Source organism: Argentina anserina, chromosome 6, assembly GCF_933775445.1.
Source record: "Argentina anserina chromosome 6, drPotAnse1.1, whole genome shotgun sequence".
Taxonomy (NCBI): Eukaryota; Viridiplantae; Streptophyta; class Magnoliopsida; order Rosales; family Rosaceae; genus Argentina; species Argentina anserina.
The window spans coordinates 32,598,413-32,624,531 of record NC_065877.1 but is presented as its reverse complement, the minus strand read 5'-3'; the positions used below and the strand labels follow the sequence as shown (position 1 = coordinate 32,624,531).

Below are 26,119 nucleotides of genomic sequence, written 5' to 3'. Positions count from 1 at the left end.
GATCTTCTGTCTTTGAATGGGGCTGCTGATTCTGTATCATGTTGCCTTTCTGTTACATCTTATTTTTCCATTCTGTAGCAACTAGGACAACTTAGTACTGAGAAAATATATCAGTGCAAACCAGACCTTAACTTCTTCCATTTGGACCTTTGCATTAGGTTTTTTCAGTCCTGAACATTCTACTAATTACTTCCTTGATATATGGTACAACACAGTCCCAAACACAGTAATAGTATGGGTTACTAACAGAGATTCCCCACTTGATTCTCCAGGTGTTTTCACACTCGGTGATGATGGAAATCTTGTGGTGTTTGATGAGGCTCATAAAGTCATGGTGTGGTCATCTAATGTATCAGTATCTGCTTCTGCAAAGAATGATACAACTGGATTACTATTGGATACCGGTAATCTGGTTCTGCAATTTGGGGATGACACTTTGTGGCAGACCTTCGATCATCCATCAGATACAATGCTGCCTGACATGAAGATTAGCTTGAACAGAAGGACTGGCCAGCAAAGGCGTCTTACATCCTGGGCAGCACTCGATGATCCAAAGCCTGGAAAGTTCACCTTTGGCATTGATCCTAAAGGTCTGGGACAGCTTTTTATTTGGTAGGAAACTGCTCCATATGTGAGAAGTACTTTATATATTGGCAAGGAGACCAACACAGCCTTTTCTCTTGACGGTGAAAATGAACCATCTACAAATGGAACTGCTTATTTCCTCACTCACAACTTTGATGCTGATGAAATTTATCTCACTTGTGGTGTTTCAAATAGCTCGATAAAGATCAGGGTCAAGTTGAATCCAAATGGGATGAGCTGCTGCTATGGTTGTATTACAGTAAAACATGGTTTTCATGGTGGAAGCAGCCTGTTGATAACTGTGATTTTTATGCTCATTGCAGCCCCTTTGGGTCTTGTCATAAAAATGAAAGCCTCACCCTCTGATCACCGTGCAAGTGTTTAGCAGGTTTCAGACCCAAATTTCCAAATCAATGGGCTTTGGGGGACTGGTCAGGTGGTTGTGTTAAGGAAAAGCCAATAACATGTGATACTCAAACAGGGAACTATGCAAAGTTTGAAAGGTTGAAACTACCAGATCATTCTGTCCTGTTGTCTAACAGGAGTATCAGTGACTGAATCTCAATGTAATCAGAATTGTTCTTGCACGGCTTACGCTCATGTTAATTCGACCGAGGTAAGTAGTTCTGGAAAATGCTTATCATGGTTTGGTAACTTATTGGATGTTGTAGAGAATCAAACTCTTGTCCCAACTCTTTATCTTCGCATTCATAGCCTAGAGCAAGGTATGCTTGATTTAAAGCACGTCACATAGAGTCATAAATTTGTTGGTAAACTGGATTGTTTTCTTTCATCTGCAGGTCTTAATGGTTCACATGGTAATTCCTTAAGGAAGTCTCTTATAATCGCAGTAGTCTCAGTAATAGCAGGGTTGGTCAGTGACTTTTGGTTATCTCGTCTGGAAGAAAACTTGGGGTAAGGGAAGGTAAGTCTATCACTCTCTATGTGACATACACATTTTAGCAAATAAACATGGCTTGTGGTAGTCCAACCATAATAAAAATAAATGCTCTAATCATAAAAATGATGCAGGAATAGTAGTGAGACTATCAGGAGTGGTAACGCTGGGGGTGGACAGAATGATATAGAACTTCCACTGTTTAGTTTAAACAGTATATTAGCTGCTACAAACTACTTTGCTGAATCTAATAAGCTTGGAGAGGGAGGATTTGGCCCTGTTTATAAGGTGAAACATCCCACTACTAAGTAGTTATAAGTCCTAACATCTACCTCTTTTTAACCAGTTGTTAATTATTAAGCTGCCTTGATTTTCTTCTACTGCTGGGTATCTTTCCAGTGAATGAAGAAGTAGCCATGAAAAGGCTATCAAATAAGTCAGGACAAGGACACCAAGAATTCATGAATGAGTTACAGCTTATAGCCAAACTCCAGCATACTAATCTTGTTAGGCTCTTGGGTTGCTGTGTTGAAGAGGAGGAAATGATACTGATTTATGAGTACATGCCGAATCAAAGTTTGGACAAATTTTTTGTTTGGTAAAGTCATTCCTTTAAGATTCTTTATAGTTGTTGATTGATGAGACAGATAATAATTTTAATTGTTAATTGTTCTGTTTCATGAATTTCAAATCAGATCCTGCTGAAAGTTCAAAACTGGATCGGAGTAGATGATTTCGAATTATAGAAGGTATTGCTCAAGGAGTCCTTTATCTCCACAAGTACTCCAGATTGAAAATTATTCACAGGGATCTGAAAGCAAGTAAGGTTCTACTGGATGAATCAATGAACCCTAAAATATCAGACTTTGGAATGGCGAAGATTTTCGAAATAATTCAAACTGAAGCAAATACTAACAGGGTGATTGGGACATAGTAAGCATACATTGTGCATGCCATCATTTCAGTCCTATATAAAACCTTTTGCAATCATTACTATTCCTCACCAGACCTCTATATTTTTTGCAGTGGCTACATGTCACCAGAGTATGCTCTTTATGGTCATTTTTCTGAGAAATCAGATGTTTTTAGCTTTGGAGTGTTGCTATTGGAGAATTTTTCTGGAAAGAAAAACTCTTCTTTTTATATCGTTTCGAACATTTACTAACGCTTTCTGGATGGGTATGTACTATGTAGTAAAGATTCTACTTTATATTTCCATTTTAGTTAGTGTAGCACTTAATTACTATAGCTTTTGATACAAACTTGAATGTCCTTGCATAGATCGAAATTGATGTCTTCATTCTTCTTAGGCATGGGAACTATGGAAAGAAGGCAGAGGAACTGACGTGATAGGTGCAACAATTTGGGAAACATGCCAGACCCATGAAGCTTTGAGGTGTATAAATGTGGGGCTTTTGTATGTTCAGGAATCTCCAGCTGATCGACCAACAATGTCATCTGTAATTCATATGCTACAGAGAAACGAAGCTACCTCCTCTTTTCAACCTCTTAAAGAACCAGGTTTTCGGCACATACGTATTCTAATCCTCTCGACTCTTCTCCAACATCCACAAGGCTTTCCAATAATGCAATCACTATCACTTACGTAGATAAAGGTTCAATAATGTTTGCATTAGAACTGTGAGCAGTGCTCATTATTCAAAATGAACTCGACAGTCTATTGGTGAAATCAAATTATTCTATATACACTGAGAGAACAAGTTGGTGCAAATGCCGAAGAGAAAATTCAAAAGCCGAAGCAGATAGGAAGAACTCAAGGTTAGACTAGTATAACCATTTTGTTAAGTTCTTATAATTAGTGAATTGCAACAGAGGATTGAACAATATTGATCACTTCACTATGCCATATGTAGATTGTAATAACCCTAAATTTTCAAACAATATTAGTTTGATTTGAACTCTTTAAAATTACGAATTTTAATTAGAATCAATGTGATTGGTTGCGACGTTATGAAACGAGAAACGGAAACGTTCTCGGAACGTTTAATTGGAAAAACGTTACGTTTTCGCAATTTATATATCGACTTTTAATCCGTCGTTCGGTTGCGAAAACTTTCTTCACGAAAATTGTAGAGCTCGTCGATACGAGTTCGTGAGTATGTGACACGTTCGAATCGGACGTCGGATGTAAACATTATTAACGTCGGAAGTTCGTTTCCGATTTTGGAAACTAGTATAAATAGTAAATTTTAGGGATTAGGGTTTCCATTTCTGGAAACCCTTCACCCGCGCCTCCCCTCTCCCATTTTCGTTTCTCTCTCCCCGAAAACTCGCCCTCTTCCTTCAGAAATTTCTCTGATTCGATCCGACGAACTCCGGCCTTCGTGTCTCTCACCGCCGGTCCAAGGAGCTTCGCGTGGACGTTCCCAGCTACCCTCGAGCTCGCCGCATCGCGCCTCGCCGCCGATAGCTTCCTTGAGACAACCCGAGGCTTGGAGGGGAGCTCCGTCGTTCCACGCGACGTCGCCGGCAGGGCTAGGGTTCAGTGACCTGTTTGTCATCATCGTGCGCCACCCTAGCACCCCCCTTGCAGAGCGATCAAAGCTCAGGCAGACGTTTGTTGCTCGCCCCAACTCGATCCAACTCCGCCGTATTCGCGAGTCTCTCCGGTGGTCTTCACGGCATCGCTGCACCAGCACGAGGTAAGGGTTTGCTAGATATATCGATTGGTGTGTTTGATTGTTGAATCGGAGTTGTTTTGAGAGAGAATCTGAGGAGGATGAGTTTTGGGGATGCCGCCGCTTTAGTCGGCGCGTGTGGTTGCTAGGAGGGAGTAGGAGGCGGCGTGAGGCCGTGGAGGAGGAGAGGGGGAGAAAGGAAGAGAAATGGGGCGGCAGTGGCGTGATACGCGCCGTTGGGGGTGTCGGCGCGTGAGCCCCACGCGCGGCCTGCCGGAGGTGGCGCGTGTACCGCACGCGCCGCCACGTGCGGCGACGTGAACAGTATTCCAGAAGGGTATTTTGGTAATTTATTTACGTACGGTAAATGTAAATGTAAATTTTATTTACGTACGGTAAATGTAAATTAAATTTTACGTACGGTAAATGTAAATATAAATTACTTTCAGTAATTATAAAAAGTAATTTGTAAAAGGTAATTTAGTAAATTTTATTTACTGAGATTGTATTTACATTGAATAGTATGTATACGTACAGAAATACGTAAACAGTATGTATACGTACAGAAATACATAAACAGTATGTATACGTACATAAATATGTATTATTTGTGTATTTGTACATTAATACATGAACAGTAACTGTGAATAGTAACCGTGAACAGTATTACGAGAGGGGTAACAGATGTGTAGCAGCGTTCTTGGTACCCGTAATATGAATGCATTTGGGTAACCAGAAGGGTTACTTAATTTCTCATGAGCGTTTTATTTCATATTTCTTTGGGACGACCAGATGAGCCGTCCATTGACTCATGAGTGCATTTATATTTGATGATTTGTGATTTTTCGTATATATTGATATGCGATTATATTTTCATTTTACTCATACGAGCTATAAGCTTACCGGGTTTGTGTTTACAATCCCGGTGCACCAATCCGATGGTGTAGGGGATAATTCCACAGGTGTTGATTAGTGGACATTGAGTGACAACTCCGGAGGCTCGAAGTCGTTCGAATCCTACTTGTGGTGAGGTTTTTAGCGTGGATTTGTGAGAATTGTGAGTGATTGTGAGGATTATTACATTTCCATTTTATGTATGGATTATAAATTTGGTTTGTAATAATTGGTTTGTCTGAGTTGTATTGAGAACTCAGAATTGATCCGCTGTGACATTTTAAATGATTTCGATTTCATTGAGATTATTTTATGTTTAACGACTTTGAAATTTTGAGTTTTTAAGCTCGAAATTTTGGGGTCGTTACAGTTGGTATCAGAGCCTAAATGTGTATTTGGCGATTATCAATATCATCCGGGAGCGATGATCCGACTGCAGGCGGGCACTCATCACATGCTCCTCGGTATTGATATGTCGTCAGGTACGCGAGAGTGTTTTAGGAGCCATACCTTATGGTTTGGTCCTCTAGGGAGTATTGTGATGATACTTCGATGTTTCATCTCATTCTGAAATTTCATGTGGATATCTATTGAAATCTGTTTTAGTTGAATTCGAGACTTCACAAGTATTGACTAAGTGTTTCGTTGTTTGAAGGTGATGAACTCAGATAAGGGTCGAGGGCAGGGCCGAGGGCGGGCGCGTGGCCGAGGTCGAGGTAGGACCACAGGTTGAGTCCGCAATGTGGAGAACCTTTATGAGGAGGCTGCTCCACAAGAAGAACAGGTTGAGCTTGCTGCTGCAGTTAGAGATGATGGTCGAGTGTTGAAGCTGATCAAAGATATCAGTGCACTGTCAGCGCCGACCTTTCATGGAGGACTAGATCATATGGTAGCTGACCATTGGATTGAGGGTATGGAGACATATTTTGAGATGATAGAGTGCACAGAGATTGAGAAGAGAAAGATAACTACGTTCTTTCTAAAAGGTGATGCTCTAGACTGGTGGAAGAGCATGAGACAGACAGTGGATGTGACTACATTCACATGGGGAGGTTTCACTACCATTTTCTGAGAGAAGTATTTTCCAGCCTCAGTACAGGAGGACTTAGAGCTGGAGTTTCTGGCACTGGTGCAGGGAGACATGACCGTTAGAGAGTATGATGCTCGATTTTCGCAACTGTACCGGTACGTCAGGCCTATGGGTACGACCGCTTTAGCTCAGAAGTATCTACGAGGGCTGAAACAAGAGTACAAGACTATGATATCAGTTCTTTGCCTGACTACTAAGGAGTTGATATTTGAGAGTGCCATGAGTTTGGAGCAGGCTGATAAGACTCGAGCAGGAGATGTGGGGAGTAGGGATGCAAAGGGAAAAGCCAAGGCAATCTATTTAGGCAACGAGCACTCATGGCCGACGGGTAGGTCATGGAAGAGGCCAAGACCCCACTATCAGGTTCCGGCAAGGGCGACGCCCCTAGCTACCAGGGCTGCACCATTCAGATCATTGGCAGCGGTGAGGTGTTATGGCTGCAACGAGATGGGACATTACGCCTCAGCATGTCCGAAACCGAAGAGAGCAGGATGCCACCGGTGCGGGCAAGTGGGACACATAACTCGAGGTTGTACCCGACCACTTCAGGGTAAGCAGGAACGGCCGCAGAGACAGCTACCAGCGGGCCAAGCTAGAGTGTTCGCAGTGGGTCAGCGAGACACATGAGTGGAAGGTACATTATCACTTTTTGACTACCTTGCTAGAGTACTGTTTGATACAGGAGCATCGCACTCATTCATTGCTAGTTCGGTAGTAGAGATGCTAGGATTGATTCCCACTCCTCTTGGGGACGCCTTATGTGTCACTTCACCCCTTGGAGTGTCACTTGAGTTAGAGACAATCTGCAAAGCTTGTCTGATTTTAATTGGAAGTAGAGAGTTCTCTGCTTCGTTGATTGTGATTCCAGACCACACTTATGATGTGATCTTGGGGATTGATTGGTTGAGGCCGCAGCATGCGGTGATTGATTGTTTTGACATGGCGGTGTCCTTTCATAGACCTGGGGAACCAGTGTTTCGTTATCGTTGCCTCAAGTCTGATAACGCCATGAGATCAGGAGTTTTGGCACATGTGGAGTCGGTGGATCAGAAAGTAACTATCGCAGACATTGTGGTAGTATCGGAGTTTCGTGAAGTGTTCCAAGAGATACCTGGGCTACCTCCTCGAAAAGTGGTATATTTCTGCATTGATGTAGTACCTGGTACAGCACCTGTGTCAAAGGCGCCCTATAGAATGGGGCAGAATGAACTTAAGGAGCTGAAGGTGCAGATCGATGAGCTACTAGACCAAGGGTTCATTAGACCTAGTGTTTCACCTTGGGGAGCACCGGTGTTGTTCGTGAAGAAGAAAGATGGTTCTCTGCGGTTATGTGTAGACTACATAGAACTGAACAAGGTGACCATCAAGAATAGGTACCCGTTACCTAGGATTGATGACTTGTTCGATCAGCTCAAAGGTGCTATGGTGTTCTCTAAGATTGATTTGAGATCCGGTTATCATCAGCTCAGAGTGAAGGAAGAAGATATATCAAAGACAGCCTTCAGGACCCGGTATGGACATTATGAGTTTGTTGTCATGTCATTTGGTCTAACGAATGCACCAGCTGTCTTTATGAGTTTGATGAACCGAGTATTTAACCCGTACTTGGATGAGTTTGTTGTGGTGTTTGTGGATGACATTTTGATATACTCCAAGACACAAGAAGAACATGTGGTGCATCTGCGAACAGTGTTGCAGACCTTGAAAGAGGCGAGACTGTATGCCAAGCTAGAGAAGTGTGAGTTCTGGAAAGAAGAGGTCAAATTCCTTGGTCATGTTGTCTCAAAAGATGGAGTACTAGTGGATCCGTCAAAGGTAGAGGCAGTAAAGAATTGGAGTCGTCCAAAGAACCCTATAGAGATTCGTAGTTTCCTCGGTTTGGCAGGTTACTACAGGAGGTTTATCGAAGGGTTCTCTAGTATTGCATCTTCATTGACCAAGTTGACCAAGAAAGATACTCCGTTCGTGTGGACGGATGCATGTGAGGAAGCATTCAGCAAACTAAAGACCAGATTGACCACAGCCCCAGTGTTGACGATTCCATCAAGTGGTGGTGGCTATGTCATTTACAGTGATGCTTCGCTCCAAGATTTGGGTTGTGTGTTGATGCAGCATGGAGGAGTTGTTGCTTATGGCTCGAGACAGTTGAAGATTCATGAGAAGAATTATCCGACACACGACCTAGAGCTTGCAGCAGTTGTGTTTGCCCTAAAGATTTGGAGGCATTACTTGTATGGAGAGAAGTTTCAGCTCTTTTCAGATCATAAGAGTTTGAAGTACTTGTTTTCTCAGAAGGAGCTGAATATGAGGCAGAGGAGATGGATGGAACTCCTCAAGGACTATGACTTCACATTAGAGTACCACCCGGGAAAGGCAAATGTGGTGGCCGATGCCTTGAGTAGGAAACCGAGAGGCGTGGTGGCTTCACTTATGGTCCAGGAATGGTTCATGCTCGAAACTGCATCGGAGTTTGATTTAGTACCATCGGGAGGAGAACCAAGAGTCTTTCTTGGTAGCGTCACGGTGTAACCCACATTGATCACGAGGATCATACAGGGTCAGGCGCGGGATAGACTCTCACAAGCTAAGTTGGCAGATCTTGTAGTTGATACGCTTGATGAGTGCCCTTCTGAGTGGAGAGTTGGACCCGATGGAGGGTTGAGGTTTGGGGCAAGATTGTGTGTTCCAGATTGTGAAGATCTGCGGGAGGAGGTCCTTCGTATGTCACATCGATCACGTTATACCGTTCATCCAGGGAACAACAAGATGTACAAGGACCTTTGCAGGCAATTCTGGTGGAACGATATGAAGAAGGATGTAGCGGAGTTTGTATCGAAGTGCCTTACATGTCAGCAAGTGAAAGCAGAACATCAACGACCAGCTGGCATGTTGAAACCACTAACTATTCCTCTTTGGAAGTGGGAGCAGATATCTATGGATTTTGTGACCGGATTGCCTAGATCGAAGAAGGGTCACGATGCCATATGGGTGATTGTCGATCGGTTGACGAAGTCGGCTCATTTTCTCCCAGTGTCGATGAAGTACTCAGTGGACGTGCTTGGCAAACTATATGTGGATGAGGTAGTGAGACTTCATGGTGCTCCAGTTTCTATTGTTTCTGATAGAGATGCACGTTTCACTTCGAAGTTCTGGGGTGGTTTACAGAAGGCGATGGGCACTACCCTGGATATGAGTACAGCTTTTCACCCTCAGACGGATGGACAAACAGAAAGGGTGAATCAGGTGATGGAAGACATGTTGAGAGCATGTGTGCTGGATTTCAAGGGTAGCTGGGAAGATCATTTGAGATTGATTGAATTCGCCTACAACAACAGTTACCATTCTAGCATTGGCATGACACCTTATGAGGCACTTTATGGTAGACCATGTCGATCTCCGATCTGTTGGGCCGAAGTTGGTGATGAGGCACTGATGGGTCCAGAGGTGGTTCAGGAAACCACGGAGAAGATCTCGATCATTCGGGATAGAATCCGGACCGCTCAGAGCAGACAGAAGAGCTATGCGGACTTGAAGAGGAGACATGTGGAATTTGAGGTCGGTGATCATGTGTTCTTGAAAGTTTCTCCCATGAGGGGTGTAGTGAGATTTGGCAAGAAGGGAAAGTTGGCTCCGAGGTACGTTGGGCCCTTTGAGATACTTGAGAAGGTGGGCGAACTAGCTTATCGACTAGCCTTGCCTACTAGCATGTCAGGCGTACACAACGTCTTCCACATTTCCATGCTGAGGAAGTATGTACCAGATAAGTCACATGTGATCGATCATAGCACTATTGAAGTGAAGGAAAATGCCACATTTGTTGTCGAGCCGGTTCGTATCCTGGATAGATCCACAAAGAAGCTTCAGAGGAAATAAGTTGAGTTAGTCAAGGTATTGTGGAGTCACCATGATGAGGTAGATGCATCTTGGGAGCTAGAGTCAGACATAATGACCAGATATCCACAGTTATTTGTTGAGGGAGTTTGAATTTCGGGACGAAATTCCTTTAAGGGGGGTAGATTGTAATAACCCTAAATTTTCAAACAATATTAGTTTGATTTGAACTCTTTAAAATTACGAATTTTAATTAGAATCAATGTGATTGGTTGCGACGTTATGAAACGAGAAACGGAAACGTTCTCGGAACGTTTAATTGGAAAAACGTTATGTTTTCGCAATTTATATATCGACTTTTAATCCGTCGCTCGGTTGCGAAAACTTTCTTCACGAAAGTTGTAGAGCTCGTCGATACGAGTTCGTGAGTATGTGACACGTTCGAATCGGACGTCGGAGGTAAACGTTATTAACGTCGGAAGTTCGTTTCCGATTTTGGAAACTAGTATAAATAGTAAATTTTAGGGATTAGGGTTTCCATTTCTGGAAACCCTTCACCCGCGCCTCCCCTCTCCCATTTTCGTTTCTCTCTCCCCGAAAACTCGCCCTCTCCCTTCAGAAATTTCTCCGATTCGATCCGACGAACTCCGGCCTTCGTGTCTCTCACCGCCGGTCCAAGGAGCTTCGCGTGGACGTTCCCAGCTACCCTCGAGCTCGCCGCATCGCGCCTCGCCGCCGATAGCTTCCTCGAGACAACCCGAGGCTTGGAGAGGAGCTCCGTCGTTCCACGCGACGTCGCCGGCAGGGCTAGGGTTCAGTGACCTGTTTGTCATCATCGTGCGCCACCCTAGCACCCCCCTTGCAGAGCAATCGAAGCTCAGACAGACGTTTGTTGCTCGCCCCAACTCGATCCAACTCCGCCGTATTCGCGAGTCTCTCCGGTGGTTTTCACGGCATCGCTGCACCAGTACGAGGTAAGGGTTTGCTAGATATATCGATTGGTGTGTTTGATTGTTGAATCGGAGTTGTTTTGAGAGAGAATCTGAGGAGGATGAGTTTTGGGGATGCCGCAACACTTTAGGCGGCGCGTGTGGTTGCTAGGAGGGAGTAGGAGGCGGCGTGAGGCCGTGGAGGAGGAGAGGGGGGAGAAAGGAAGAGAAATGGGGCGGCGGTGGCGTGATACGCGCCGTTGGGGGTGTCTGTGCGTGGGCCCCACGCGCGGCCTGTCGGAGGTGGCGCGTGTACCGCACGCGCCGCCACGTGCGGCGACGTGAACAGTATTCCAGAAGGGTATTTTGGTAATTTACTTACGTACGGTTAATGTAAATGTAAATTTTATTTACGTACGGTTAATGTAAATTAAATTTTACGTACGGTAAATGTAAATATAAATTACTTTCAGTAATTATAAAAAGTAATTTGTAAAAGGTAATTTAGTAAATTTTATTTACTGAGATTGTATTTACATTGAATAGTATGTATACGTACAGAAATACGTAAATAGTATGTATACGTACAGAAATACGTATTATTTGTGTATTTGTACAGTAATACATGAACAGTAGCCGTGAATAGTAACCGTGAACAGTAACTTCGTAGAAACCAAAAAATGCTGAACAGTAACAGTTTATTACTGTTTCGGCATTTAAAGGTTTACGAAATGTTTCTAAATTCTTGTCTTATCTTTTCAAGGTGATCGATAAATCAAGGAAATGAATTATCTTCGGAAATTGTGGAACTTCGCTCGAGTCGATAAGGTGAGTAAAATCTCACATATTTAGGAATCTACCCTTGCGGTGATTTCAAGATTTTTGCAAGAGTTTTAAATATTGAAATACGACATGTATATAAAATAGTGGATTATATATATATTGTATAAATGGTAATAAGTACATATATATGTAGTTTGTAATATTATATACTGTTATGAATTCATTCGAAATATGTCATTTTGATGACGAGTATGTGATTTTATTATGGAGTTTGTTAAACGTTTTGTCTTCGGACGTGTTGATAAAATTATGACATGTATATGATATAGTGGATTATATATATATAATATAAATGGTAAATAAATACATATATATAAAGTTTGCTACATAATATACTGTCATGATTTTATTGTGATGATGTCATTTTGATGACAAGATTTTATCAAGCATGTAATTTTGATTTATACAATATGATGTGAGATTATTGTACGTGATTTAACATGGAGATTGTAAAAATGTGATTTGTCTTCGGACGTGATTTTTGGTACAATATGATGTGAGATTATTGTACGTGTGTGGCAAGTCGGAACCTAGCCTTTGGCCGGGCGAAAGTTACGATACAGTTAGAGCTCTAGTCTGTCTGCCTTAGTACTGCATGTGAGGTAACGGGTGGTTATCTGCTCATGGGTACTCAGATTGTTTTGGATGTTGGGTAGCGGGTGGCTATCCAATATCGGCGGTGTATTACGAGAGGGGTAACAGATGTGTACTAGCGTTCTTGGTATCCGTAATATAAATGCATTTGGGTAACTAGAAGGGTTACTTAATTTCTCATGAGCGTTTTATTTCATATTTCTTTGGGACGACCAGATGAGCCGTCCATTGACTCATGAGTGCATTTATATTTGATGATTTGTGATTTTTCGTATATATTGATATGCGATTATATTTTCATTTTACTCATACGAGCTATAAGCTTACCGGGTTTGTGTTTACAATCCCGGTGCACCAATCCGATGGTGTAGGGGATAATTCCGCAGGTGTTGATTAGTGGAGATTGAGTGACAACTCCGGAGGCTCGAAGTCGTTCGAATCCTACTTGTGGTGAGGTTTTTAGCGTGGATTTGTGTGTGAGAATTGGTGTGGTTTTATTTGTGAGAATTGTGAGTGATTGTGAGGATTATTACATTTCCATTTTATATATGGATTATAAATTTGGTTTGTAATAATTGATTTGTCTGAGTTGTATTGGGAACTCAGAATTGATCCGCTGTGATATTTTAAATGATTTCGATTTCATTGAGATTATTTTGTATTTAACGACTTTGAAATTTTGAGTTTTTAAGCTCGAAATTTTGGGGTCGTTACAGATCACACCTTCTATACGACTATACTTGGTCACTAGCTCAATGTCAAACGTTTACATTATGTTGATGTAGTCCAAGCACTTATTATTTATGAATAGTAGTCTGTAATGAATATCATGTTGTTGAAAGTCTTGGCTTTGGTCCTTCCTGCATCTCTAAATTTCCTTGCACATGTTTCTCAGAAAGCTACTGGTAGACTTGACTTGTGGCCTTGAGCTTTTTAATCCAGCTTTGTTTGGGAATTTTCTCCGCAGCCAATCAATGGATACCAAGAGCAACCCAACTACGTTGATGCTTCCCCTTTTCTTCTTGTGCCTATATCTCAATACTTCTGTCTCCTTTGCAGCTGACTCCATCACTACAAGCCAGTCTCTCTGGTGATCAAACTATTGTTTCAGCTGGTGGAAAATTTGAGCTGGGTTTCTTCAAACCAGGTGATATTTCAAAATTCTACATTGGCATGTGGTACAAGAAAATATCACAGAAAACCATAGTCTGGGTGGCAAATAGGGAACAACCTGTCTTTGATAGATTTTTTTCAGAGTTGAGAATCTCAGATGGTAAATTATAAATCTTTCTTCTGCGTAATCGTGGATATTTTGGTTTACCCGGTCAATGGAAATGGGGTCCCGTGCAACTTTGAATGATCGTCCAAGAGAATATCAATTTTGATTCAACGACAATGATTGCACGACTTAAACGACACGGCTTGGCTCCTCCAGGCCTCCAGGAGTCCATGACTTCATATACATTTTCAATTTCCAAGAAAAAAATTAGAGTGACGCAAATTCCTAACTACGGTGGACTTGCGGAGGAGCCAAAGCCTGTCTTCAGATTTGCTGCAAGTCTGCAACCATGGGTACCAAATCCAACCCAAAATCCATGGTTTTGGTTCTTCTCTTGTGCCTATATCGAAGTACCTGTATTTCCCTTGCAGCTAATACCATCACTACAAATCAATATATATCTGGTGATCAAACCATTGTATCTGCTGCTGGAAATTATGAACTGGGTTTCTTTACACCAGATAGCTTCTCGAACTACTACATAGGCATATGGTACTACAAGGAAGTAGATACTGAGAAAACCATTGTCTGGGTGGCAAATAGGGAGGGGCCAGTTTCTGATAGATTTGCCTCAGTGTTGAAGATCTCGAATGGTAATTTGGTTCTCTTTAATGAGAACCATAGTTCAGTTTGGTCAGCAAAAGTGACTTCTACAGCCTCCACCAGCTCAGGTACTTCTATACACGCTGTTCTTTTAGATAATGGAAACCTCGTTTTAAGAGCTGAGCCAGACTCCTCCCAGCTTTTATGGCAAAGTTTTGATCATTACTCCCAGACTTCTCTACCAAGACGTACATTTGGACTCAACAACACTATTGCCAAACAAACCCCGACTCTCACTTCACGGAAAAATTCAAGAAGAATCAGTCTGCAATGTGGGAGTACCAACAAGTTTCGTCGCATGCCTAGCATGTCACTGCCTGATAATGCAGAGTCCATCGATGCTGCAAGTAGTGCGCGATGTGAGTCCGTCTGCTTATATAACTGCTCTTGCTCTGCTTATGCTTATGCCAACGATGGATGTTCAATTTGGAGTGGAGAACTCTTAAATCTGCAACAACTCACAGACGGTGGAATAACTTTGTACCTCAGGCTTGCAGCTTCCGAGTTTACTCCCAATAGTGTTACTGGTGGTAAACGATCCCTAGTAATTGCATTACTCTCAGCAACAGCAGCATTGCTTATAATACTAATTGGTTATTTCTTATGGAAGAAAACCTTTGGAATTAGAAGGTACTACCATGATTCTAGCTCTCAATTATACACACACGTACAGGCACACAGTTTAACCGAACAAACTAGATTTCTGTACCTCCAAAGTAACAATATTAATGAAACAGGAAGTGTGGAGAGACTATAACTAATGTTAACATTGGTGGAGATAATGACATTGAACTCCCACTCTTTGCTTTAAGGAGCATATTAGCAGCTACAAACAATTTTTCTGAAGCTAATAAACTCGGAGAGGGAGGATTCGGCCCTGTGTATAAGGTGACACTTTGACTCTGTTCTCTAATTCACCTAATTGTTGTTCAATATGATGAAATGTTCATACACATTAATTGAATGGTAAACTGAGGATGTGCCTATATATTTTGTCGAATTTTTCTTCATTTGCAGGGAAATTTAACTGAAAACATAGAAGTAGCCATCAAAAGACTGTCGAAGAAGTCCGGGCAAGGACTTCAGGAATTCATGAATGAGGTGAAGGTTATAGTCAAGCTACAACACACCAATCTTGTTAGGCTCCTGGGTTGTTGTATAGAGGACAGGGAAATGATATTAATCTATGAGTACATGCGTAATCGGAGTTTGGACACATATTTGTTTGGTATATGCTCATCATTTTTTAGATTGAATTTTTGAATAAATATTAGCCAAATCTTTTTTTTTTCTTTTTTTTTCTTCTATGCCCATCTGATTCGAGCTTGTTCATGTTTGTGTGATCAGATCCATCTGAAAAGTCGAAACTTGATTGGAGTAGACGTTTTCAAATTATAGAAGGTGTTGCTCAGGGACTGCTTTATATCCACAAGTACTCCAGGTTGAAAATCATTCACAGAGATTTAAAAGCAAGTAATGTTCTGTTGGACGAAGAACTGAACCCCAAAATCTCAGACTTTGGAATGGCAAAGATTATTGAGATAAATCAGGCAGAAGCAAATACCAACAGGGTTGCTGGGACATAGTAGGTTTATATAGCATTTTGTTTGATTCACCTTACACTTTTCCAAGAGGAAAAAAATCACCAACCTAACGAAACTACAATTACTCACTTCTTTTCTATGAATTCTTCTAGTGGGTACATGTCACCGGAGTATGCGCGTTATGGTCATTTCTCCGTGAAATTGGATGTATTCAGCTTTGGAGTTTTGTTGTTAGAGATTTTAAGTGGAAAGAGGAATGCTTCTTTTTACAATAATGAGCAATCAGTAGTAACGCTTGCTGGCTGGGTAAGTATCTATGATCTGGTTTACGTAATTCAAACTCTTAGTTTCATTTGTTAATTAAATGGTAGCATTACAACTACAGCTCTCTTAATATATCTCATCAAATCTTAGGCATGGCAATTGTGGAACGAGGGAAGAGGAATGGAGGTGATTGATTCATCAGTAAGGGAAACATGCGAGCCTCATGAAGCTTTACGGTGTATACATGTAGGCTTCTTGTGTGTTCAAGAAGCTCCAATTGATCGGCCAACAATGTCTTCTGTAATTGATATGCTGCAGGGCGGTGAAGCGACATCCCTTCCACCATCCAAACCTCCTGCTTTTGTGTCAAATAGGAAGTCTGATGTTGTTTCTTCTTCTCAAACACATATTATATATTCCAATAATCAAATCACTATTAGTATCCCAGAAGGTCGATAGAGCCAGAAACTTCTGTTTATAGTTTTATACTCGCTAGTCATTGAAATAACGTTTATTTTTTTGGGGAATGAATGTTTGTTTAAACTATTTGTTTGGATTGTAAATTACCTGATGTCATATCTAGGGTTTTTATTTTCCTCAAAGTTGAATAACTTTCTGTTTAATATGATGCTCCTCTTTGTAAATTTTCGTTTTCGAGTTTCCATCTAAATTATGTTTAGTCGCTTTTCATTCATCTTTTTGCATGAGCATCATGGGTGAATGAAAGTGTTCACCTAAGAATCCAGAAAGAAAAGTACAAACTCAAGCGTAATCTTGAAATCTTGTAATTAAGCACTTTTATAAATTATTAACTGATCAATGTTCCCCAATTTTCTCGATTCCTCATCATTCTTCTCTCTACGGTTGGGTATGGTTTCTAAGTTTTTTATTTTTATCAAACAAAGAACTCAAATACTACAATGAATTTGTTATGAGTCGAGTTCACAATATCCCACATACATAGAGAGACTGATGCCGCTAGACCAAATAGTATTGGGTATAGTTTCTAAGTCCTAACCTGTCCATAAATATATATTTTTCATTTACTTACATTTAGCCAATTGAGGTTTTTTTTGGGTAAATTCCTCCTAGGAACTTCTATTCATACTTCTAAAAATGGTATTTGGACAACCTTATTTAGTAGACCTTATGTTTACTTTTACTAATACTTAAAATAATATTTAAACCTCCATACTTTTCCGAAAATGCTCATAATTAATATATCATTATTAGATATCAAATCAATCTACTATACATTAATATTTTCCAATTCTACTACTTTATTTAATTATTATAAACAACTCAAATTTTTTTTAATAATTACATAATCTATCTTCTCAAAATTATTTTATCTTTCACTCATAAATTCATAATTAATAATATATTTTTTTCATTCATTGATTTAAAACTAACCAAATAATAAAATCAACACAAAAAATTATAACATGTATTGAACAATTTTTTCTCTCAAAGCCTAACCGAACTCTATCAAAAATTCTATGTAGTTTTTCAATTGATACATGAAGATTAATAATGTAATTTATTGTATTTTTAACAGTAAAAAATGAAAGTAATTAAATCATCTTATTATTCCGAATTGGGGTCATTTTGAAATAAATAAAGGATTGTCTCAAAATGAAAAAAAACCATTTATATTCGCTATTTTAAAATAGACAGGTTGAGATTTCTTTTCTTTTTTTTTTCCTTTTTTTCACCTATATATCTTTTTGGTAATTTCATGTGTTAAAAAAGTCAAAACGAATATGGGAAAATATGGAGGTCTAGGTGATGTTTTAGGAGATATGAATAGAAAATCCTTGCCTCCTATGGTATGTGAAGAATGACTATTTGGATAATTTTATACCTGATTGTTTTTAATCTGACAATGTGGTATCTAAAAGTTCTCATTTGTAAATTATTTTGCTACTCATGTAAATTTTGACCATATATTCAGGGGTATTTTCATCAATCTAGCTCTAAATTCATTAATTGACATTTTACTTCAATTTTCAAAATAATTAGGATGTAATAAATATATTAAGAAAATTATTGTTTTCGATATATACGAAATACATGTTACATGGATGAGATATATCAGTTTACCCGTGATTATCTCCAAAAGATTAATGCTAGAAAACTGATGATTTATGTGTCAAAATGGCTTACAAATGAGAACTTACATAAGGTACCAAATTACTAAGTCGCCATATATCAAGTAACGTAAGAGAAAAAGAAAAGAGATATATAATGGCATATGAAAACAAAAAAGCATAATTTTAAGATTACCATTTAGATGACTAAAAATTAGAGTGAATATTATTTCTAAACAATATAAACGGTGCCTGATGTATGAAACTCAACGAATTTAACCTGCACACTTGACGAAAGTACAAAGTTAACGGTATGCATTGATAATTTTCGGGTTTCCTAAGTGAGGCACTATAAATTTTGATTATTTAAAAACAACATTCATTTTAATTCTCCGTCATCCAGAGTTCCACTCATGTATCATGTACTATTTTTAATACAAAAAAAAATTGTATGGTCTTTGACTTGTTCAGAAAGACTTGTAATCTGTACAGCTGTCGGGTTCGTCTGTTGTACATCGTTCTATAGGGTACAGCAGCTACAGTGTGCGACGCGCCAGGCACGTGAAAGAAAATTGAGAACTCTCACCGAATGGGCACCGAATGTATCCGGTTTCCCCACACGTGCAGGTAGTCTTCTCACTCTCCCTCTTTTTTTGTGTTTTGATTTTGCATTTGGTGAGTTGGAGTTTCATCACTCTCAATTTTAGTATTTCTGACCCAACTATAGGGAGCCTGAAGCACATTGACGCGATCGTGAATGGGGAGGAGTTGATGATCGACATTAATTTCATATCAGAGTTTGAGATTGCTCGGCCGACGAAGAGCTAAAAGCCTATCCTCCATCGATTTTATGGGTTTCAGCGAAAGTTTGCTTCATCATATTCTGGAAAATCGATTCTCAAGCAGCAGGTAAACCATATCGCCTCTATCTTTTTGGGTTTAATCGATTTCTATTTTCGTCATGACTGATTTGTGATTTTATCTAGCTAGGGATTGAATTTCATTTCAAATTGGGTGTTGGGTTGTTAAGTGGGTCTTCGATTCTGATTGGTTTAGTCTCATCAAGCTATTAGTTGTGTTTGGCTCTTCGATTCTAGTATGGTTTGGCTTTTATTTGCAATCATGTCTGTTTGTTTTAATATATATTTGTATGGAGATGTTGGGGTAAAATTGTTATATTTCATTGCATAACTTGTGTTTTCATAACATGTACACCGTGAATGTTAGGCCGTATATAAATGAATAGTTGCAAATACAAAGGCAGTCCATTGTTGATGTTTGCATCATGCAACAAGATAATTTTGAGTGCTTATGGGTGGGAGATATCTTCATTCTCTGTGTTTATGAACAAAATTGTGGAGAGGGTGACTTCCATCGTTTTGAGTCTATTTGGTTAAAGCACCATGATTTTTCAATGAGTTGGTAGCAGCATTTCTAAACTAGCTTGATGCACTTACCTCAACTAGTTTTGTATGTTGTTTTGTAGCATTTCTTGGAATTTTTCAGAGAGGAGGATTGGTAGATAAGATTTGTAATGGAAACAATTCTTCCTGTGAATGAAAGTGAACAGTCTGAGGTGAGTGCACCTTTACAACAGTATAATGGGAAATCATTTACTGATTTGTGTACAATTGACGTTGTTGGGCAGTGTTTTGAGACAGAAGAAGCTGCATATAAGTTTTACTTTGATTATGGTCTTGTTGTTGGATTTTGTGTGAGATGGGACACACTGAGACGCAAAAAGGACACGACAGTATCAAGTCGCCAATGGTTTTGCTCATGTCAAGGGTTTAGGAAAATTGATAAAAATGCAAAAAGGGTGCGAAGACTACAAAAAGTGACTAGAGTTGGGTGCCAATGTGTATTTAAGGTGAATTATTGTGGAGACAAGAAGAAATATGTGGTGACAAAGTTTTATATGGATCACAACCATCCCTTAGTACTTCCTGCTCTAACACATCATATGAGGTCTGCTAGAAATTGTAAGGATTCTGATGTAGCCCAAGTGACAGCATTTCACAATGCATTAATCCATACATGTCATGCATCAATCGTAAGTGTTGGCTTCATAATCAAAGATTTGTATAACAAGCTTAATGCATCAAGACGTGAAATCATGTTAGATGGTGATGTTGAGGCCACGCTTTCTTATCTGAATGGGAGATCTGGGGGAGAAGAAAAAATTTATTGTAAGTTCAGTTTGGATGAAGAAAATAAGTTGTGCAACCTATTTTGGAGAGACACTCGTTCCTTGATTGATTATGAAAACTTCGGAGATTTTTTGTTGTTCGATTCCACATATAAGACCAACCGTTATGGAAAATCACTTCTCTTGTTTGTTGGTTCGAGCAACCACTTGACTAGTATTGTGTTTGGGTGTGCATTTATCCTTGATGAGACTACTGAGACATATGTATGGGCTTTGGAAACTTTTATATCATCAATGAATGGCAAGAAACCGATTGCGGTTCTTACTTATAATGAGGATTTCATGCGTGGGGCTATTGAGATTGTGCTTCCCGGATGTCCTCATAGACTTTGTTCGTGGCACATAGGGAAAAATGTGAATAAGAATGTCAGAGATCCGAATTTGAAAAAAAGATTCGACAAGATTATGTGGAAGTCGACCACACCATAAGAGTTTGATAGATCTTGGTCAAATATAATTCAAGAGTTTTTCCCGAAGAACACTAAATGGTTTGACATGATGTATGGAAAACGCCAAAAGTGGGTCGAAGCCTATTGTAAAGGAAAGCATTTTGCACGAATGCGGAGCACGCAACGTTGTGAGGGAATGAATGTCTACGTGAAGGATTTCATGAATGGTTTGAAGTTGATTGAGGTGGTTTCAGGCATTGTAAGAGCACAAGGAAGATTGAGAGCCAAGTATTCCGAGGCTGATTTCAATTGTAGGCACTCTGTGCATATACTGGAAACACAACTTCGCGAGATGGAGGATGATGCATCAAAGATCTACACTGACAATGTGTTTTTTCTAGTCCAGAAAGAGTTAAAGAGGGTGGGTGGACTATGCTTTAAACCTGATGTGCAATCCGATGGATTCAAGACATATATCATGTGGAAACACAACAAGTCATAACAAAGTTTTGAAGTGGTGTACTCTCAAGAGGAAGGTGGCCCACAGTTTGTGTGTTCTTGCCAAAAGATGGAGTACGAGGGGATACCATGTTGTCACATCTTCAATGTTTTGAAAGAAAAGGGAATTTTGAAAATTCCTACTTCTTTGATCATGAAACGTTGGAGGATTATTGACAAGGCAGATGTTGGTAAACTTGATACACGCAGGCTCACTGGTGATAAAAATGAGGCAGATTTGAAGTTAAGATTTGGTTATGTAAGTGACATGTTTAGCAAACTGTCATTTCGTGCCTCTTCTTCAAAGGAAACATATAAGATGGTATGCAAAGAAGTTGTTAAATTGGAGAGAAAGATAGACACCATGTTTACTGTTTCAGAAGTTAATAGGCAGCAAGATGAACGGGGACATCATGACAACCTTATTAGAGACCAAAATATTGTTAAAGGCAAAGGGAAGAAAAAAGAGCCAACACGGACTACAAAGAAACAAGGGAGAAAATACACCAAGTGTGGTGGTTATGGGCATAACAAACAACAATGTGAAAAAGATCGATCATTGAGTCCCCGTGTTGATACAACCTCAATGACAAGCGGTTCATCGTCAGAGGATGAAATTGATGGTGGAAGTAGAGGTGAATGTAACTTCCCACAAGCCAATGAAGCTGACCCCTCAAGCACAATTGCATCCCAGGAACAAGTTCAACGGTCTCCATTTCTTCCAGGATACCAAGGTTCTCCAGGAATGCAAAATCTCTTAGCTGGCGTGCACTTCAATGGAATGCGAAATCTCGCAAGTGGTTATCCACTAATGTATGGACCAGGTTTGTTCAATCAAAATTAGGACTTTATTTGTGCTTCTAGTAAGTGCATTTCTATCAAACTAGTTCTAGTCTACTGATGACTTTTTTGTATAATGCATCAGACGCATTAAATGCATTTCTATTAATTTAGGATTTCTAATTGTGCTTCTGGTAAGTGCATTCCCGATGTCTATTTTTGTATTATCATTGGGTGTCTGTAATTGGAAACATATCGTAGTGCTAGTTACTAGTATTGGACTAGTATTGGAAACATATCGTAGTACTAAAATATTGTACTTTTCGTTCAGTAATTGAAGTAGGTCTCCTCACATAAATCATTGGAGACATCCTAATGATCATTTCAGAATTGAAATATCTTTAATAGGAGCTTCCAAGATTATGTTATGATTTCTCAAAGGTAAGGATCTGCATCATGCCATTTGTTATTCTGAGTTTTAAACTAAGTCAGCTTATTTCTACAAAACTGTACATGTCAGTTTATATTTTAGTGCTGTTATCTTCATCAAAGTTGTAGCATACATGCTAAAGATCATTTAAGAACTAGAACTGACCTCATGAAAAGATATTTCTAGATTAAGTTATGATTTTTTGAAGTTGAGTTTCTGTATTTGTAAAACAGTATTATGAATAGTACATCCGGTTCCTTTTAAATATGAAACTGTGCAGTTTCGTTTAGTATTTGAATTTGGTGTCTTCTTGAAAGTTGTAGTAGATGTTCTATTTAACATCTCAGGGTTGGAATAATTTGAAATAGATTTTTATAGTTTAAGTTATGGATTTTAGCAGATCAATTTTAAACTCAATCTTATATTTGATAAAAATTGTACTTTTTTGTTATCATATATACCATTCAAGTCTTGAAATCACGTAAAAAGGAATTTTCAATAACTTATGATTTTTTTTAACTCAAGTCTGTGTATCATCAAGGGTGCATTTGTTACCATGTTACTGTTTTATTTTGTTTTATTTCAATTCCTTCACCCAAACTTTTGGAGGTTAACCATAAACTCAATATATACATACTTTCTAAGAACCCCGCTAAAGTCACTAGTTCTGGAGTTCACTAGCAACTATATAGAAGAAATGCCTCGTACCCAATCGAGACCACACGATGTGATCGTTACATATAATCATGCCTATTGTAAAAAAAATATCAAATATATGGCTCGTTTGACCGTCAGTTTGTCCGGTCAACTTAAAGCGCTTATATTATGCCCTATGGGTAGACCTATCACCGGGGACCGATGGCCGAATGGGGCTTACATGTTCACTACAACACAATATTAACAAACGATGGTATGCGGTGGAATCGAAAAAAAGAAGAAGAATTTTGGACGGCTCATGTCAAAGGGTTTCCGTTTAGTAAAAACGCGTGTTTTTTTTTTGTTGACTCGTGAAATTAACATCAAACGAAGTCCGAAATTAATGAAACTTTGACTGGATACAATAATAAATATACATATCACATCGGCCGGTGCGGATCGACTATATTAGTTACTTAGGTTGTCAATCACCAAAGTAGCCGCTAATATAGTATAACATTTATATTACATTTCACTTACACTTGTAACTTTGTGAAGCGACTATATGGAGAAAATGCATCATACTCAATCGACACCACACGATGTGATCGTTACATATAATTATGCATACTGTAAAAAAATTACCGAATTTCGGGCTTGTTTGACCATCGGTTTGTTCGGTCAACTTAAAACCTTATATTATGCCTTATGGGTAGACCTATCGCTGGGGACCGATTGCCGAATGGGGCTTACATGTTCATTACCACACAATATTACCGAACTAGGGTGTGCGGTCGAATAAAAAAAAAGAATTTCGGACGGCTCCGGTCAAAGGGTGTCCGTTTAGTAAAAACACGCGTTTTTCTGTTGACTCATGAAATTAACGGTCAAACGAAATTCAAAATTGATGAAATTTTGACTGGATACAATAATAACTATACAGATCACATCGAACGGTCTCGATCGACTATATTAGTTACTTCGGTTGTCAATCACCAAAGTAGCCACTAATATTGTATAACATTTATATTACATTTCACTTACACTTGTAACTTTGTGAAGCGACTATATGGAGAAAATGCATCATACTCAATCGACACCACACGATGTGATCGTTACATATAATTATGCATACTGTAAAAAAAATTACCGAATTTCGGGCTTGTTTGACCGTTGGTTTGTTCGTTCAACTTAAAACCTTATATTATGCCTTATGGGTAGACCTATCGCTGGGGACCGATTGCCGAATGGGGCTTACATGTTCATTACCACACAATATTACCGAACTAGGGTGTGCGGTCGAATAAAAAAAAAGAATTTCGGACGGCTCCGGTCAAAGGGTGTCCGTTTAGTAAAAACACGCGTTTTTCTGTTCACTCATGAAATTAATGGTCAAACGAAGTCCGAAATTGACGAAATTTTGAATGGATATAATAATAACTATACAGATCACATCGAACGGTCCCGATCGACTATATTAGTTACTTAGGTTGTCAATCACCAGAGTAGCCACTAATATAGTATAACATTTATATTACATTTTACTTACACTTGTAACTTTGTGAAGCGACTATATGGAGAAAATGCATCATACTCAATCGACACCACACGATGTGATCGTTACATATAATTATGCATACTGTAAAAAAATTACCGAATTTCGGGCTTGTTTGACCGTCGGTTTGTTCGGTCAACTTAAAACCTTATATTATGCCTTATGGGTATACCTATCGTTGGGGACCGATTGCCGAATGGGGCTTACATGTTCATTACCACACAATATTACCGAACTAGGGTGTGCGGTCGAATAAAAAAAAGAATTTCGGACGGCTCCGGTCAAAGGGTGTCCGTTTAGTAAAAACACGCGTTTTTCAGTTGACTCATGAAATTAATGGTCAAACGAAGTCCGAAATTGACGAAATTTTGACTGGATGCAATAATAAATATACATATCACATCGCCCGGTGCCGATTGACTATATTAGTTACTTAGATTGTCAATCACCAAAGTGGTCACTAATATAGTATAACATTTATATTACATTTCACTTACACTTGTAACTTTATAAAGCGGCTATATGGAGGAAATGCATCGTACTCAATCGACATTACATGATGTGATCGTTACATATAATTATGTATACTGTAAAAAAATTATCGAATTTTGGGCTTGTTTTGTCGTTGGTTTGCCTGATCAATTGAAATCATTGTCATTAAATATGTAGTTTAATGGTATACTGACACGACATATATGCGTCGTCAGATATATACTAAAATGACATATTTTTATGTCATCTAACGTATAATCATTAGACAGATACATTAGACGATAGATGTCTAATGTGATTGATGTGTCGTCTGATATATACTAAGAACACATATCTGTGTCATTTAATATACACCCACATGACTGATATATGAGACGATATATTTGTGTCGTCTTTATATGTACATATCCCTTCTACTAAATGATTTTTTTTTAAATATAAATCAAATGACTTAATTTTCCGTTTATATTTCAACATAAGTATCAATTTAACGAATGTTTAATCGACAACCGCAAGTATGTTTAGTACAAAAATTTGAAGATCCACAAAATAGGATTTGGATGAATGGACCAGACTTGAATTGATCCGTGCATTTTCTACTAAATATAAAGATTTTTGCAGTCAGAGTTTATAGGAAAAAAAAAAAGATTTTAGCGATTATTCATGTAACTTTTTAGGTCCTTTTGTCTTCTCTCTAGCACCACACTTGTACATGGTTCATCCTCTGTGTCTCTCTTTCCCTCTCACTGAATCACGGAATCACCCATTAATCTAGAAAGCCTCATCTCTCTCAATAAGAAAGCTCTCATCTCTCCGCTCTCTTTTGTTTCCCCTTTCTCCTTTGATGATTTATTATTAGAGTATTCGATTCCTTGCGGTGGTGATGCTCCATCACTCCATCAGAGGAAGAACATCTTCTTCTTTGTTTGATCTTGATCATACAAACAAAATCCGCAAGTAGCATTACCCTTGGATGATATATCGAGCTCGGTTTATGAAATTTACAAAGTCAGTGGGGGCAATTGCCCTCACTCGCCCCTACTTGCT

General features: G+C 39.2%; 1 protein-coding gene across 3 annotated transcripts; it reads left to right on the top strand.

Annotated features, from left to right (window-relative positions):
- Nucleotides 1-821: 821 nt before the first annotated feature.
- Nucleotides 822-16,618, top strand: LOC126800695 (receptor-like serine/threonine-protein kinase SD1-8). 3 transcript variants are annotated; one of them, XM_050528097.1, is made up of 11 exons: nt 822-1,771; nt 1,883-2,081; nt 2,179-2,416; nt 2,510-2,662; nt 2,794-3,262; nt 13,271-14,815; nt 14,923-15,073; nt 15,203-15,413; nt 15,533-15,770; nt 15,882-16,035; nt 16,144-16,618. In XM_050528097.1, exons 6-11 carry the CDS (start codon nt 13,872-13,874, stop codon nt 16,450-16,452), a joined length of 2,007 nt encoding a protein of 668 aa, XP_050384054.1. In that variant the 5' UTR covers nt 822-1,771; nt 1,883-2,081; nt 2,179-2,416; nt 2,510-2,662; nt 2,794-3,262; nt 13,271-13,871; the 3' UTR covers nt 16,453-16,618. The 3 variants fall into 3 exon arrangements, with proteins under 3 accessions (XP_050384054.1, XP_050384053.1, XP_050384055.1); XM_050528096.1 differs by having other exon boundaries at nt 13,199-14,815; XM_050528098.1 differs by having other exon boundaries at nt 822-2,081; nt 13,199-14,815.
- Nucleotides 16,619-26,119: the final 9,501 nt, after the last annotated feature.

Excerpts from the sequence above, each read along its gene's own strand:
- LOC126800695 (XM_050528097.1), top strand. The coding sequence starts at position 13,872 with ATGGGTACCAAATCCAACCCAAAATCCATGGTTTTGGTTCTTCTCTTG. Across the intron at positions 14,816-14,922 it reads AAAACCTTTGGAATTAGAAG|GAAGTGTGGAGAGACTATAA; the intron begins GTACTACCATGA and ends TTAATGAAACAG. Across the intron at positions 15,074-15,202 it reads GATTCGGCCCTGTGTATAAG|GGAAATTTAACTGAAAACAT; the intron begins GTGACACTTTGA and ends CTTCATTTGCAG.